Source organism: Gorilla gorilla, chromosome 5 (assembly GCF_029281585.2).
Source record: "Gorilla gorilla gorilla isolate KB3781 chromosome 5, NHGRI_mGorGor1-v2.1_pri, whole genome shotgun sequence".
Taxonomy (NCBI): domain Eukaryota; kingdom Metazoa; phylum Chordata; class Mammalia; order Primates; family Hominidae; genus Gorilla; species Gorilla gorilla.
In genome coordinates this window covers 182,728,659-182,746,265 of record NC_073229.2, presented here as the reverse complement: position 1 = coordinate 182,746,265, position 17,607 = coordinate 182,728,659, and the positions used below count along the sequence as shown (strand labels likewise).

The 17,607-nt window shown below is 47.7% G+C and overlaps 1 protein-coding gene across 6 annotated transcripts in view; it reads right to left on the bottom strand.

Annotated features, from left to right (window-relative positions):
* Positions 1-4,265: 4,265 nt before the first annotated feature.
* The window catches only part of TULP4 (TUB like protein 4), a 273,493-nt gene continuing 260,151 nt past the window's right edge, over positions 4,266-17,607 (bottom strand). For 4 of the 6 annotated variants that reach the window (XM_063707985.1, XM_063707986.1, XM_055390999.2 and 1 more), the window contains 2 exons: positions 17,251-17,394; positions 9,498-14,394 (listed from right to left, as the gene is read on the bottom strand). In XM_063707985.1, coding sequence (XP_063564055.1) covers positions 11,744-14,394; positions 17,251-17,394 — 2,795 coding nt within the window. In that variant the 3' untranslated portion in view covers positions 9,498-11,743. Of the gene's footprint in view, positions 14,395-17,250; positions 17,395-17,607 lie in introns of all 6 variants that reach the window. The other 2 variants (XM_031012088.3, XM_055391002.2) reach the window with 2 other exon arrangements.

Sequence of the window (17,607 nt, the reverse complement as noted above, 5' to 3'; positions counted from 1 at the left end):
AGGATGCGGCAGAAATCACAGAGGAAAGCAGAACTCCTTGACGGCGAAAAGCCAGCTGCGGTGTTTGCTCCCATTGCAGGGGACCTACAGTGACACTCGGTGACTATGCACGGGGTCAGCCAGGTGAGGAGGCCAAGTTCTCGCTGAGAACGTGCAGATGCGCTCCCCAGAGAGGTCGTGTGATCTCTTGGTGTAGGATCTAACTGGGCAGGGTTATCCGTGAGTGTGAACAATCCATTGACACCCACTCCTGTGGAAGGCAAGGCGGATACAGTTCTTATCTTCTGTAGAAGGAAAGAGGAAAACACGGGGTGGGATCACCTGACTCAGGTTGAAAAAGGGTACAAAGAAACAGAAAAGACCCCCTACGACACTGAAACAGACCCCAGGGAGGGGCTGATGAACGTTCTAGGGGAAGTGGATGAGGACGGAGATGAGGCTGTGGAGAGAAAGATTCATAAAGCCTGGCTGGAATCAGGAGAGAAACGAGACGAGGGGGGACAGGGGGGTTTGAGACTTTAAAGTTCTTTTGGGAACTGTGATGCGGACGTGCTGGTGTTCCCAGTACGGGAATACTGGTGAGCTGCACGTACGCATTTACAGGTAACTCCTTACACTGCCCTCTTCTAAGCAAAGGCAATGCATTCTCCATTTCCTACTGGAAGATTTATTTAAATAAAATATGCCTATTAAACAAAACAAGCAAACAAAAAGTCCCATAGCACAGATGCTTTCCCATCTGGTTGGTTTGTTACGTTTTCAACATAGTGTACCAGTCCTCTATCCACATAGATAATTCACTTTTTTCAAGTATACTCTCAAGAGGTCCACATCATGAAAAACAGGTTAAGAAATGAGACAGGCCAAGTTAGCAGAGCCAGGGACATGGCCACCAGCTCGCTGTGGCCCGGTCGGGGTGCCTGTGCTGCTGTCACAGTGAGCGTGGAGGACCAGGTCAAGAATGGGACAGAGGGGCTGGGCTTTTGCCGCTTCTGGCTGCCTAGCAGGTGGACTCTAACCAGCGGGTTACACGGAGGCACTAAGTGGGTCTGGGCAGTGTGGTGTTCTCAAGAGGCTGGTTTGGTCTAGTCTGACCCGTCCACTCTTCCTGGAAGCTGTTTGTGGAGAAACGTGGGCTCTGTCTCCCACAAAGACTGTTGGGCCTATTCTCTTGCCATCCTCCCACGAGCTCAGCTTGGCTTATACCAGCACCTGCTGACAAGTGTGTGTGTTAGAAAAAGAGAATGTTGACAAGCTCATCCTGTGGGAGAGAACCCTGGATGCAAGGGTGAGACCCGCTGGAGTGCAGTGCACAGGAACAGATGGGCTGGGGGCGCGAGGCTGACTCCATGTGGCCTAAGATGGGCCAGGGATCCTGAGGGTTCCATGAGCTGGACGCTCTGTGGCTTTTAGAGAAACTTCCCTTCCCAAGCTGCCTGAATCTATAAGGTCATCAAAGGAACCACTTAGCGAAGAAGAGACTTTTCTTCCACCGATGCAGGAAATGGGACCTAGGCTGGAGCTGGTTATTCCAAAGGGTGGATGAAGGCAGTCTCTTTCTATTAGAGGAATGTTTTCTCTCAAGTTTTATAACAAAGGAAACTGGTGAGAAATTGGTGAGAAACCACAATCCTGGGACGGAAGAGCCTCCTGCAGTCAGAAGCAGGTACCTGAGGAAGGCAGGAAGTGGGACTCAGAGGACCCCATGGGCTCAAGCACAGAAAGAAGTTCATCACTCGAAGGTGTGTCTTCTCATCATAGGGGTTGGGGGGAAGCATGCGTGTGGCATGCACATACTGTGGTGTCTGGACTGCCTGCCTTTTTACTGGGGAGAGAAAGAAAATATAACACTGGTCAAGCCCCTGTTTCAGTGACCCCAGACACTGAAATAAAAGGAAATGCCCGTTACTGGGTGAAAGTGCAAGATTCTGATCAGTGGTTCAAGGTGACACAGGAGACACTGAGTTCATTCATGTGAAAGGAGGAACCACAGACCATTCACATGAGCTGGAGGATGAACCAACAGGAGACATAGAGACCCTTGGTTCCCAGGACAGAAGGGGAATGGTGTCAGGGCTGGGCACTTCTCTACTTTTGGAGAAGAATGGAGAGAGGAAGCACTAGGTTGTCCATACCCTCAGGGTTGAAGACAATGGGAAATGGCTGTCACAACTGGGAGAAGGTAATGTGACTGGTTGCCTTTATCATCCAAGCTCCCCGCTCTTTCCCGGGACAAGAGCTATCCCGTAGCTGTGCCTGCAGTGAGGATGCTGCACCATCACTGGGTGCAGGGGAGAGCCTGGGAGCCAGCCAGAGCTAAGTGGCAAATGGGATGCTGGGATTCATAACAGTGACCTGGAAGAACGCATGGGCAGGTCAGAGGACAAAGAGCAAGATGCTTTGCAAGGTGTCCGCATGCTGTCCTGAGTGGTGGTTGAAGCTTAAGAAATTCCTATGACTGCCGGGCACGGTGGTGGGTGCGGTGGCTCACGCCTGTAATCCCAGCACTTTGGGAGGACAAGACGGGTGAACCACCTGAGGTCAGGTGTTCGAGACCAACCTGGCCAACATAGTAAAACCCCATCTCTACTAAAAATACAAAAATTAGCTGGGCATGGTGGTGTGTGCCTGTAATCCCAGCTACTCGGGAGGCTAAGGCAGGAGAATAGCTTCAACCTGGGAGGTAGAGGTTGCAGTGAGCTGAGATCATGCCATTGCACTCCAGCCTAGGCGACAAGAGTGAAACTCCATCTCAAAAAAAAAAAAAAAAAAATTCCTATGACTTACTCTGGGGCGCCTTCTTTACTTGAAGCGATCGCTCAGACAGGAACTCTGAAATGGGTTCAAGAAATGAGCCAGCACTTCCAATGGATGGCTTCTTATTCTTCAGCACATAGAGCAGCTGTTTCTAGGAAGTGTAGAGAAACAAATCCACACAGACTGGCTCCTTTGTGAAGCCTGGGTGAATAATAAAACCGGTCAGCCGAACGTTCACTCTTTCCAGAATTCAATAACAAGGACTTAAATCTCATTCTATAAAGCGGATGAGCTCACCTGATGAGGGGCAGGGGTGGCCCATCTGTAATACTTGTTTTCATGGGAGATGACTAAGTATAAGTAGCTCAGAGCTCATTACAGGCAAGTCTTTACGACACACCAGATTGAGAAGCTGGGAATAAACCAGGTCTATTCATTAATGTTACCCAGAAATCTTGGATTCTGTTTCAGGATTGGTTTTTGTCTATGGAATCCAGAAATCATTTCAACCTCTCACTGTTTCCATTTTCTTCTGAAAGGAGTGGCAAAAGGTATTCACTTCATAATGGAGTTGAGATTTAGCTGTGGTTAGTATCTTTCATCCTTGGAAAACTGCAATGCAATCTCCATGAGACAGTTATTTCTCTTCTACAGTGAGTTTTGGGAGCTAGGTTCGAGCAAAATTGATTCCTTATTCTTTGAAAAACACCAAAAAGGTAGTTCTGTACATGTACACATGTATTATCACAGATAAACCTCCCATGCCCCATCTTCCCACCTCCCATGGTCATAGGGAACTTTAGGGCAGAGGAAGGAGGCTCACTAAGCACTTATGAGTAACAACAATAGTTAATAGTTATATGAGCACCTAGAGTTGAATTGCTTAAAACCTAGGTCTAAGTTTCCTACAAATTAACAAAGGTGTTAATATTTGGCACCTCTGATCTTTAGATGCTATACAGGTGCACTTTTAATCGAGTCCTTTTGTTTTTTTTTTGAGACGGAGTCTCGCTCTGTCGCCCAGGCTGGAGTGCAGTGGTGCGATCTCGGCTCACTGCAAGCCCCGCCTCCCGGGTTCATGCCATTCTCCGCCTCAGCCTCCCGAGTAGCTAGGATTACAGGCGCCCGCCACCATGCCCGGCTAATTTTTTGTATTTTTAGTAGAGACGGGGTTTCACTGTGTTAGCCAGGATGGTCTCGATCTCCTGACCTCGTGATCCACCCGCCTCGGAATCCCAAAGTGCTGGGATTACAGGCGTGAGCCACCGTGCCCGGCCAATCGAGTCCTCTTTTAAAAAGCCATGAAAAAGCAAATCTAAACCAGATCATCAAGAAGACAGCACAATCTCTGACTTCCCCAAATGGGCAACATGATGACCGGGATCTCAGGGTCTCCAGTAGCTGCTAGCAGTTACCAAGAGACCCAGGAAGCAACTGGAGGGTGGGTAGGTCATGCCAATGGAGCGAGGTGATTTCTCCTCACAAGGCTCAAGAATTCTGCACACAACTTTTTTGATCTGCAAAATTTTATTAAGCAATAGCTGGACAACTCTTACAACTTCAAATCATCAAGAAAAAAATAAGGAGATTAATCCATCTCAGTAATAAAGACAGAAAATAACTTGGACAAACCACATCGTTTTGAATGCAAACCATTAATGCCTTCTAGAATATCTCCTGCACAATCTAATACACAAAATACATAAGAAGAGAGGCAAATAAGGATGAGCTCATTAAAACGCATTTGGGAATCGCAACAGATCTTGCTTGGAAAGTAAAATAAGCAGGATGCTGAATTAAAAAACAAACAAACCAACACTGGAGGAACTGAGGTGCACAAGCAGTGCACGCCACTGCCGAGGTCTGGACATGAACATGCTGGTGGTCTAGTTTGGTCTGGGACCTATGCACCTGCATCGCGCACTTACGGTTAAAAAAAAAAAAAAGGGAAAAAGAAAATGCCAGTAGTAATAAACTCAGAAATTATGTCCAAATTTACAGTACCAAAATAATGCATTTATAAACAAATGCAAAAACAATACCCCTTTGGTAAATAATACAGTGCCTTTTTCAGTCAAACGCATAACCCATGCTTTTCTACAACACGAAAAAATTTTTATCTACAATAAACAACAAGATCTTAGAACCCTACCCCTCCCCTTAAAAAGAACTGTAAACAGAAAATATAGGTACAAGTAAAGTTACACAAAAATTGCACAAAGCCAAAGAAAATGGAAACAAAGTAAGCCACAACCCATTAGAGTTTTATCAGCCAGAGGTAAGGAATCACACAAATGCTGAAGAGTTCTGAGTTGTGTGCTATTACAGAAATCCCAGGAACTCAAACGACATTTTGGACACATTTTTGTCTCCACTAACTTTGCTTCCAACCACTGACTTGGCCAAATGATACAGGCACACAGCGACACCATGGACTCCTTCTCCAGTTGCTGGGCCAAACTTTCCTTTTCAAGAAACCTTTTGAATTTGAAGACCGTGTAACATGGCAGAGCACACTCAGGAATTTGAGGTGACCTAGGTATATATTCCTGTGGTTTTGGGGACAAGTAGTGACTTATTTCAGGGCTGTTCTCATGGACATCCAGCTGAGCAAGGCACACCCGTGGAGACTCCTTCTTACCTAGAATCAGTACTTTTGTATATTCTATGAGAACAAACACAATTCCAAACACATTTAGAGGTGCACTTTCTAAAGATATTACTTTAAATGCACTGGTTTATATTCAGTACATAGCTCATTAACACAGGAAAAGAAATATTTCTCTACACAAAGGCAATGGTGTGAAATATATTTCCCATGAAAAGTGGAATGATGAGGCTGTTCAGTGCTGCGCTCTTAGGCTGAGAGCTGTAAGGGAGTTTAGAGGGCTGACCAGGCTGATCCTTTCATTTCACAGATGGACAAGTGGAGGCCTAGCCAGCCCCAGGGACTTGTCCAAGGTCACCATCCAACCCTGTGGCAGAGCAGGCTTGACCCTGGGGTTTCCTGACTTTTTGCTATGATTACAAGATGAACATAACACATTCTTCCATGTCCTTGTGGGACACTTGACAAGGGAGCAATGGCTATGGATAAAAAACATTAGCCTGTGAAATTCTTTGATTTATGCTGCCATTAGAGCTTTGAGATTTTCCTGCTTCTTTGGCCCCAATTTTTCTCAGGATATACATTCAATGGGTATATTGTACACAAATCTGTGCCTTTGGTTTGATGAGGTTAGAGCTAAAACAAATTTAGAATTGGTTATATTTGTTAATATATCACACTTCCCTCAAAAAGTCATAGATTCTTTATACAGTTAACCTTTTACTGGACTGCTTTTAAATTTAGGGATTCAATGAGGTATCTTGATATTCATAAACTATTAATAAACATTAAATTTTTAGAAATCTCCTGCATAAAGTATGAATTTTCGTCGTATTTAGTCAACAGAGCCTGACTGAATGAAAGCATAGTTGAAAATAAGATCACCACTATTAACTGAAATGTCACCCTACTAGGACCGCGCAGCCCGCAGCTTATGTCCGCCTTGGCGCAGGAGGGCAGCCCCTCTTTTCAGGCCCCTGGGTAGAGGGGAGGTGAGCAGTGGCTGCCGGGGTCACTCCGGTACAAACTCACGTGCGCCAAACATCCGAGACAGAAGCCTGTGCCTCCATCGGGGGAAAGTGCCTTTGGGGGAGTGAGCTAGGAATTTAGAAGCTTAGTTAATTATTTGCTAAAAAATCCATTTTTTTCTTCTCACATGTATTTGTAGCTTTCATTTCAAAGATTTTCCCCTATATTTGCTCTTATTAAACAGGTTCTAAAATGGGCTTTTTCAGGGTCTTTATATCTCAAAAACAATTAGAACACAAAAAGTGAAGCTTATTACCTACTAACTCTTTCCTTGGCTACTCTCACTCTAATAGGTCTCCCCTTTTTATTTCAGATCAACTGTTATTTTCAGATAAAAATAAAATTTTCAAAAGAGAATACTATTTGAGTGTTATCTCAAAAAAAAGTCTCCTTTGTATATAATCAATAACACAAAATACAAAAAAAAAAAAGATTTTTAAATGATTAATAGGAATTTTTTCCCAATTAGAAAAGTTACAAATTATCCAGCAAAAAACCTTCTATGGGCCGGGAGTGGTGGCTCACGTCTGTAATCCCAGCACTTTGGGAGGCCGAGGTGGGCGGATCACCTGAGGTCAGGAGTTCAAGACCAGCCTGGCCAACATGGCAAAACCCCATCTCTATTAAAAACACAAAAACATTAGCCTGGCGTGTTGGCGGGTGTCTATAATCCCAGCTGCTTGGGAGGCTGAGGCAAAATAATCACTTGAACCCTGGAGTCAGAGGTTGTGGTGAGCCGAGATTGCGCCACTACACTCTAGTTGGGCGACAAGAGTGGGACTCCGTCTCAAAAACAAAACAAAACAAAACAAAAAACCTTCTATCATATCCTCTTTATTTCTTGCAGCGAAATATACTGTGACCATGTAAGTCGTTACAAAGATACTATTTTTCTAAATAAATAAAATGGGTATAACTCACCAAAACATAACAACAAAATAATTCCTAAGAACACTATGAAAAGCAAGATAAATAATTATCTTCTAAACGATAAAACAGGGGAATTGCATTTAAATTATCTAACAGGCTATAACCATTATTGCACAACCAATAAGCACTGAAACACCATATCAAGCTACAGAAACTCATATAAAAGAATTAATTCTGATAACAATTGCTGAATTCTTTCTGGAAGAATGCACCCACTAAAAATATCAGGTCCAATACTTTAAATATAAATGAGAAACTGGTATTAGATGGGAAATGTCCTTTGCCACATCAGAAAACTTCGTCAGTATTTCTCTGGGGTTTGGAGAGAATCGGGAGTGATGTCATGTCATCTTGATCTGGGAAAAAAATGGGTCAGTTTCTTTTCCAATTTTTTAACTAAAACGGGATTAAAAAAACGTTTAAATTTGAAAATACTTTTCTGTAGCATCTTCTACTTGTCTGTTTCCAAATAAAATGCAAATTTGGAACCCAACACCAGCAGATAGTTCCTGTGCTCCTGCACAGCAGGCCCAGGAGAGGGGCCTGATCCTAAACAACATCACAGGTAAGACTGAGAAAAACAAAAACAAAAACAAAAAACAACAACAAAAAACACTGGGTTTTGTCATCAGGGCTTGAATACTGCCCACAGGTTCTCACGAGGAGGAGGAAGTGGGAAGAGATATTCTAGGTAATTTTTTTTTATACAATTAACAAACTGTGATCAACCAACTACCTAGGTATTACAATTTTAATAACGTTTTCTCAGTGGTTTAGCTCCTTAGTAAACAGTCTGTACAGTTAATAAACAACTTTTTTTGTTAGAGAAGATCATGAAAATTTTGTCAAAGATTTGACCATACTCCTGTACTTTAATACCCTGGTGAACACTTAACATTTTTTTGGTTACATTTCTAATTTGATAGAAAGCATTTGTAGTCAACTGAATTCTAATGTAGCCAAGAGGAGAAAAGGAGTGGTTTCAAATCAAGCCTTGTCCACACTTTTAGAACGGGAAGGCGTAGAACACGGTATCTCATGGGAAAGATCATGTTTACAGTACTGCATTCCAGATTAAAAAGTAAAAGGGGCAGAGAGAGTAGAGGCTGTTTCTCAGCATGTGAGGATCTAGTGACTGTCACCACATTATTTGAGAAAACTGCTACCACTACCACAGGCCAGGATCTTTCCATTTTTGTCTCTCACCTTCTCCCAGAACCAGTCATGCTGAATGACCATCACTGATCCTACGGAACTCTGACAAACGATGAAACTAGTGGAGGCTTTCAATGTAAACATCCTCAGCAGAGGAGTGCAGCCCTCGTACTGCTGCTACAAGTCACACGCTGAGTCACACTGCTGTCTGCAGAGTGATGTGAACCTGTGTGTATGTGCAGTTTCTTCTTCACCCTTCGTCGCTTCCCCAACATCCTCAATGAGCAAATCGCATTTCTACCTGGTGAGAACACCCCTGTAAAGAGCCTACTTTGTTGGTCCAACACAGTGTGTCTGCCCAAATGCCCTTTATTAATTAAGTCACCTTTTGGGGAGTAACATAATTAGTGTAAATCAAATGCTGTCCCCACCCCGTTCCCCAAGAACCTGCATCTTGAGAATTTTTGGCTGTGTTTTGTAAAAGCTTTTTGCTTTTACGCTAGTGGTGATGTTGGAGGAGAATACAGGATAATGCATCCTCCCTATGTCTAAAAGAATAGCAGGCTCTAAGGCAGTCTGTCTTCATTCTGAAGAGCCCAGTAGAGCATTACCACAGCCAAGCTATGTTTCCTGAAAGAACAGCAGGTGCCTAGCACTCTTTGCTTCCAAATGCCACTGAAATGAAAGAAGAAAAGAAGAACAGACAATAAAAGGTAATAAAGCCCAACCAAATAAATGACGACCACAGGTCAGCGCCCTCTCCTGGGCCTGCCGGGCTTTTCCAGTTTCGCTGTTGGCTTCTGGTCCTCCCAGGCATCGGGCCCCTAGAGGGCTCCTCTGGCATCTCCGAAGACCTCTTCCAAAGGCTCTCTGCATCTCTCTCCTCCCCACACCAGTCTCTTCATTTGAGGCGCTGAGTCACGTTGGCCAGGGCAACTGCAAAGGCCTGCACGGCTGAGAATGGATACTGAAAGTCTAGAATGTACGCATTGCCATCAATCCGTCCAAACTGCATCACCTGGAGGAGGGCAGGGGAAGCAAAGACATTAAAGAACAAGGTGAAAAGGCCAGGCGCGGTGGCTCATGCCTGTAATCCCAGCACTTTGGGAGGCCGAGGCGGGCAGATCATGACGTCAGGAGATAGAGACCACCCTGGCTAACACGGTGAAACCCCGTCTCTATTAAAAATACAAAAAATTAGCCGGGCGTGGTGGTGGGCGCCTGTAGTCCCAGCTACTCGGGAGGCTGAGGCAGGAGAATGGCGTAAACCTGGGAGGTGGAGCTTGCAGTGAGCTGAGATTGCGCCACTGCACTCCAACCTGGGCGACAGAGGAGCCTTCGTCTCAAAAAAAAAAAAAAAAAGAACAAGGCAAGCAAGGCGACAGCCGGGTCTGCATGGCTCCTTATGGAAGCAGACAGCACCGTCTATGAGATGCTTTTGCTAACAAAAGTGACCCTGAATCTGGTGAAGCTTCTATATCTAACTCCAAGTTTGCAGGAAATAAGGGGACTGAGGAACATGTTAACACAATGGAGACAGTGAGCAAGGTTTGGAATGTGGGGACAATGGCCTTCAGCTCCACCCATGAAAAGTTACCTGTGGGGTACAACATCCAATGTTTGGGTGATGGGCATTCTAGAAGCCCACCCCCCATTATGCACGTAATGCTCATGTAACAAGCACATGTACCCCTGAATCTAAAAGAAAAAAGAAAAAAAAAAGAATGGGGTGAATGCTACAGGCCAAATGAAGTGGTTTCTTCACCTAGGAAGTAGAAAGGAGAAAGAAAAGCAGAAAGAAACACAAACAGGCCAGAGGCTCCAGAAGAGAAGTAGCACCGCCACTGTCCAACGCCGCTGCCTCAGGGAGGGACTTGCTGGCCACTTCCTCACCAGTTCCTGTGCCTACATCCCATCAGACAGTGGTGCCATGCCCTACCACACGGGCTGCACTCATCCGCCTCTGGTCCCCAGTCTGCGTGTTCCACAGCGGTGGGGCTCTGTCTTCCTCACTGCCCTGATCCTAGCACTATAGCAGGGGCTGACACACTTTCTGCGAGGGAATGATAATAAATATTTTAAGCTTTGTGGGTCACGTGGTTTTTACCACAACTCCTCAACTCTGCTGCTGTCCGGCCAACATAGCCAGGGACGATACTCAGGTGAATGAGTGTGGCTGTGCTCCAATAAAACTTTGTTCCAAAAAGAGGCGGCTGGCCAGAGTGGCCCAAAGGCCAGTATGCCAACCCCTGGGCTTAGAGGATTGCCAGGCACACGGCAGGTTCTCAATAACATTTATTGAGTGAATTAACGAAAACGTGAATTTAAGTAGAGAGGGGAAGGGACTTTACAGGATGGTGAAGGGGGACGTTGGCAGCAGGACAGAGCAATCCTTCTGGGCTGGAGCAGGGAAGAACTAGGACCCAATGTGTTCAGATGCACCATGAGATAACATCCGGTTCGAGAACTGGGGAATGACTTCCATATACAGAGAAATAGGCAAATGAGCAAACAGACAGAAAACAGGAAGTTGATATGTCTAGGGGAAGAAAAGTATACAAAAAAGGAAATGTAACTAAGCCGTAATACATGGCTCAGCTGTGGGTCCTATTGACTAGCATAACAAGGTAACCAGTGACCACTGATTTAATGGGGAAGGAAAAGCTGTGTGCATACGTGTGTGTGTGTGTGCATAGGGTGAGCAAAACTAACCCTCACGTTCCTTAGGAAGTCACCATCTGATGCCAAAAACAGAAAAGTCAATGAACAGAAGTAGAAATGTATTCTTTACAAATATGACTGCAGGCCAGGTGTGTTGGCTCACGCCTGTAATCCCAACATCTTGAGAGGCTGAGGCAGGAGGATTGCTTGGAACCCAGGAGTTTGAGACCAATCTAGACAACACAGTGAGACTCCCATTTCTAAAAAAAAAAATTAGGGCTGGGCGTGGTAGCTCACGCCTGTAATCCCAGCACTTTGAGAGGCCAAGGCGGGCAGATCACGAGGTCAGGAGATCGAGATCATCCTGGCTAACACGGTGAAACCCCATCTCTATTAAAAATACAAGAAAAAAAAATTAGCCAGGCATGGTGGCGGGCACGTGTAGTCCCAGCTACTCGGGAGGCTGAGGCAGGAGAATGGCGTGAACCCAGGAGGCGTAGCTTGCAGGAAGCCGAGATTGCGCCACTGCACTCCAGCCTGGGCCACAGAGCGAGACTCTGTCTCAAAAAGAAAAAAAAAAAATACAAGACAGCAGTGGGCACACTAAAAACCATAACCCCATGAGCTCCACCTAAGAGGTGTTCGTTGTTTTCCACATTTCCCATTTGGTCTTTTGAAAAATGCTCCTTGAAGGCCGAAGCATTGCAACCCTCGCCTCCTGGGCTTGCAGCGCCACCTGGTCTGAGGTCTTACCTGCCGCCCCTCTAACTCAATCTGGAAGTTCTTGGCGGACTCCTGGGTCACCCGCCCCCCGAAGTCCAGCTGGTAGACCTGGGTGGCCTCGTTCCACAGCGGCTGCTTGTTGGCCATCACGTACACGAAGCCTTGGCTGCCCAGCCGCCCGTCCTCCTTCTCACTGGCCCGCCGGCACTTGGCCTCCTCCAGCTCGCCGGCGGCCCGTGGGGAGCGCTTGCTTTTCCAGCCCTTTCTGCTGCCCTGGCTCTGGTTCATGAGCTCATCCCCGCTGATGAACAGCTCAGGCTCGCTCTCGGAGCTGTCCTGGAACTCGTTTGTCTTATTCAACTTCTTTGACTTTAGTTGGTCTTTCTGACTCTTCACTTTCTTCTTCTCTCTCCCCAGGTGTGGGCTGGAGATAAGGGAATTAAAGTCACTCAAAGTCCTAGCCTCCTTCTTCACTTTGCCCTCAGTGATGGCCTGAACGCTGCCTTCTTCTGCTCGGCTGTCCAGGCGCTTCCGGTTCTTCTTTCCAAATTTTTCTGTCCGCTGGGGGACTGGGCTTTCGGTCAGGGAGAGGACTTCCTGGAAGTTGTCTGCAGTCTCTACCATCACCTCTGTGCCCATGTGACTTTGGAGGTCAGCAGGTGGTGGGGACACAAGGGGCTTCTCCACCACCAAGTGTGGCTTTGGGGGGAGAGTGCCCTGGGGGTTCTGCATGGGCGGGCAGGCGCTGTAGGAACTCCATGGATGCAAGGCGACAGGTGGCAGCTGTAAACTAGAGCACGTGCTGCTTCCTGGGTACATGGGGGGCAGGGTGCAATAGGAGAGGCTGGGTGGGTACACCGGCTGAAGGACCACAGCAGGCTCCTGTTGTGCAAACTGCGTTGGGGACAGGGCATCTTTGGGAGAGCAGGGAGCCTGCACTCCAGGCAAAGGGGGGTTGTTATAGCTTCCTGGATATGGCACTCCCATCCCATAGCCTGTTTGGAAAGTGGCAGTGGGGCTGGCAGGAGACTTGGGGGAGATAAAGGGCAGTCGGGACACGTCCAGGTGCTGGCCCTGACTCAGCATCAGAGGGGACAGTTTTAAGGGGTTGGGCCCTGAAGTCTGTGCTGTCCTTTCTTGAGGAACCCAAACGTCCTCACCCAGCATGGGGTCCCACTGGTAAGGGGGTGGCCGTTTCAGGGTGACAGCAGCTTCAGGCAGGGGAGGGTGCCTCAAGGGCTTCTCAAGCTGACAGTGCTGGGACAGGGCCTCGTCCTCTGTGAAGGCGGAGTTGACGTAGTCAGTGCGGTCGCGGGCGCTGTCGGGTGGGCTCAGGAGGCTGTAGGAGGACTGGGAGGCCAACGGGGAGGCGCTGGCGGTATGGGCCAGGGAGGCTCCGGGCTGTGAGCTGGGCCCTGTGCCACTGCACTGACTGCAGGTGTACAGGGCAGGTGGGGGCCGCGCTGGGAGCTGTGTCACCACCCCCCCGGGCCCGCCCTTGGACTTGGCCAGGGGCTGCAGGGGGGCGCGCGGGCTGTCGGCCAGCTGGGCCATCTTGAGCGTAGCCTCACGGTTGTTCCTCCGCAGGGTAGCATGGATGAGGCTATTGTCGGACCTCTGGGCAGCCCCCCGCCCCTGGGCCAGCTGGCTGGCAATTTCGGGATACGGGGGTGGGTCCCCGGTGGGGATGGAGTAGCGAGGGACGGTCAGGCGGTTCAGGGTGGCACTGCTGCAGGGCTGAGGGACCTTCTTCTCAGTGGCCGTGAGCCTCAAGGTGGCAGAGCTACCCGGGCCGGGGAGGGTGTAGGTGTTCTGGGAGCACAGCATCCGGGTGCGGGGCCGGCACACCTCCTCCACGTTGCCACTGCTGTCGAAGGTGGTGATCCTCTCATAGCCCAGGGGGGTCTGGTAGTGCACTGACGTGGGGTAGAGGGAGAAGTCGCCCTTCTTCAAGCACACATCCACTGGGGGCTGTGGGGGCGGCAGAGGGGGCGGGGGTGCTGCTGTGGTGGGGGCAGCGGGGATGGTTCCTGGGTATGGGGGTGGAGGGTTTATCTTCGTCACCTGGACCTCCTGGGGGGCACTGAAGACCACCGCGTCCCCCTCAGCTGCCAGCTGCGGTGCTGGCCGCAGGGCCTTGGCTGACTTCTGCAGGTGTTCGTGGTCTCGGTCTCCATGGCCCACCGTGGACAGCTGCATGGGCCCCTGCGGCGGGGGAGGCAGGGACAGTGGAGGGGGGTTCTGAATGATGCGGCCCATTTCCACGCTTCCGAAAATCACCTGTCCAGGATTGGAGTACCGGTTGGAGACTGGGTACTGGGTGGCACTGTCACCTGCATGCTCTGCTGCCCCTACAGCTGTCGTCTGGTTGGTCAGGACATCTAGCTGCACATTCTGATTGGCCAGTAGGGACTGCACCAGCCCTATGCTCTGCGTGGGGGACATAGCCTGAGCCGAGCTGTGGATCGGTGCAATAGGGATGTTCACGGTACAAGGTGGGCTGTTCTCAGGGACACCAGATGCTCCTGTCACTGGAAGAAAATTAGAAAAAGGAACTGCTTACAAAAACACTGCCATTAAACCAGATCAGGATAAGCAATACGTCTGGACTCATCCAGTCTCCTTCTGTAAACAAAATGCAAATTGCCAGAGACAGAGACGTCTGCTTGGGGAAAGCTGGCCTGCTTGCACAAGTGAGATGGGTTCTTGAGGGCAGCCTGCTGCTGTCTGTTAGCTAAGGGTACTGTCAGAACTTTTCGACTAACTCACTTTTGAACCTTCTAAACTTGGCACCAGTGCCTCAATGGCACCATCACAGATAATTAAATGTCTGAAGAAGCTTTTTACTGGTGATATTCATAAAATACCCACCCTTTTATGCAAGAAGAGGGCAATGGTACAGGGAAAACCTCCACTGAGGACTTGCAGTGCCTAGGCCTCTGAATAGGTCTATTCATGATTATGGGATGGATAGTGTGGAAAGTGTCATGCAACAGATGTGTATAAGAAATGTATGCACATTAGGTTTCTGTAAATAGAACCATGTAAAATGTGGTAGAAAAAACAATGAAAAGAATCTTCTAGTGAATCTGAGTATCACATGAAGGATCATTTCCTAATTTTTTTTTTTTTTTTTTTTTTTAAGACAGAGTCTTGCTCTGTCGCCCAGGCGTGCAGTGGCAGGAGTTCAGCTCACTGCAACCTCTACCTCCTGGGTTCAAGTGATTCTCCTGCCTCAGCCTCCCCAGTAGCTGGGACTGTAGGCGAGCGCCACCACACCCAGCTATGTATTTTTAGTAGAGATGGGGTTTTGCCATGTTGGCCAGGCTGGTCCCAAACTCCTGACCTCAGGTGATCCACCCACCTCGTCTCCCAAAGGGCTGGGATTACAGGTGTGAGCCACCCTGCCTGGCCTTTATCTGCTTTTTAGCATTTCAAACAGTATGTAAGGTAGAGCCATGCTGAATTAAACCCTATAAATATATCCTATTTGTACACAGTGAGAGTTTAATGGAGCGTGCGTGCGTTTGAACAGCGATCTACAGACAGGTGCTCAGAGCCACTGTCTGCACCACCCTGTTTAAAGTGCCCACTGAGCACTCTGCATCTGGCTCCTCTAGGCCCACTGTGCTACCCTGTGGCTTTTCCCTTAGAGAAAACTGCCACTGATCCAGAAATCTGAGGTGTGGTATAAGTATCGTGTGGCAGCTAGTCCATGATTAGGAAATGTGACACTGGCTGACTTCTCGTCAAAAGAACTACAGAATCAAGCCAGCTAGTTTATCAAAAGCTAAGCTGGCCCTTCCTTGGGGTCTCCTAGTAAGACATAACTCTCCCCTGGCCACACAAATTTGGGTCTGTCTCAGGTTTCCTATGATTCCTGTTCAGATCCCTCTTGGAGAAGCTCTCTCGTCTGTACGAAACACTGATGGCAGGCATCTTCCCCTTTAAGGAAGAAGAGCCTCTTCGCTGAGTCACCATCATTAAATGTAATCCCTGAGACAATATGTTCCCTCCTCTCATTGAGAACCACAGAAAATAACGACAACTGCAGCAACAGCTGAACCTTAGAGAGGGCTGTATTCCTCGCATTTTAGGAGAACAGGGAAAGCGTTAAGGGGAAAGTTTAAAAGATACTTCTAATTCCAAGATTCTGAAGTAGAAGGGGATGCACTAGAAAGCTTAGGTATGGGAGGCTTCACCAAACTACAGGTATTTATGTGGCTGTAAGCTTGGCCTATTAGGACCACATAAGCCTAGGAGATTTGCTCACCCATGCAGGAGAGGTCACCATCAGAGAAGCAAGATGGCTATTGTTGGAAAGTGCAGTAGAAATCATTTTTTTTTCTTTTTTCAGTTAAAAAGACTGGGCTGACAGAAGGTAAACAACTCTCTCAAGTTCAGAGCCCAGCTGAGGAGGAGGGCCCAAGCTGAAATGGGTGGCCCTCTATGTCCACTGCAAGAACCAGTCCCTCTGGTCACAGACATCCATATACTGGAGAAGTCATGGTCCATGTCTGGGTTCCTCTAGCTCAGAAACGAGAGACTTCCAGAGCCCGCTTTGTTGGAAGTAGAGGAGTCTGTGTATCTATAAAATCTCAGGTGGCCTTTTACTTAGAAAAGCAAGTTATTTTCAAGTACCCTCTAGTGAAATAGTTACACACAACTAACTGGCCAGACTAATTGGAAGTCATTATAATCTATTAATCAAAATAGGATCCTTTAAGAAGCCCCCCACCGGGAAACACATTAACTTAAGATGCTATGGATATTGATATTTACCATTTGAAAACTGGAATTTAAAAATTGTATACCAGATTTTATCTTGAACTCAGACCAGGCCCCTGTGCACTGAGACATGCGGTTGCGGTGGAAGAGAGGTAGTTCCAGGTAAAGGCTTTTGCGTCCTGGACACAGGGCAGATTTGAGAAACTGGGCTCTGTGCGCACCATGGGAATGCTGCAGTGAGCCACTATCTCAGCAGGGACTGAAAGGATGAAGGCTGGCCTAGATCAATGAGATTGGGTCTCAGTTCTGATTTTATTTAGTCCCAATCAGTCCCGCAAACTTATCTGAATCCAGACACATGACTAAGAGGATAGCTGTGAGGATAAAGCCAGATGTTAGAACTGTGCTCCGAAAACACAAGGCGCCGCTGCCACTGGAACCATCTGTGCTCCAGCAGCTCCCCTCCTGCCAACACTGGTGCCAACCTGTGACTTTTCCTCTGGGACACGCCATCACATCTACCAACCTTACTGAGGCAGGGATACCTTTTCCAAACCCAGGTAGCAGACTGAAATCCTCAACAACTTGCCACTCTGTCCCCCTTGCGTGATCTACTGACAGAGGGACCGTGACAAACACGTTCATGTATGTGAACACACCTGGTAAATCATCTTCATCTTCACTGAAAACATTTGGGTTGAAGACAGGTAAATTAATATAGTCCATGGAAATCTTCCGAACTTCTGGGAGATAAATGGTCATCTGCCGCGGCTGGAGATGCAGGAGGCTGGTTTTATAGATTACTGGTGGGGAAAAAGAAGGGCACAGTTAACAGAGACACACCAGAGCAGAGCCAAAGCGTCAAGAGAGTCACAGGAAGAAGAGCGCGCTGCAGTTTCCCTGCCATCAGAAGACAGATCTGTGTAGGCAGGGCCCAGAGGCTGAGAGGAGCTCTTCATTTCTCCCTAGTACTCAATGCGACCATACTAGCCACAGTTCTGGATTCAGTAACAGCA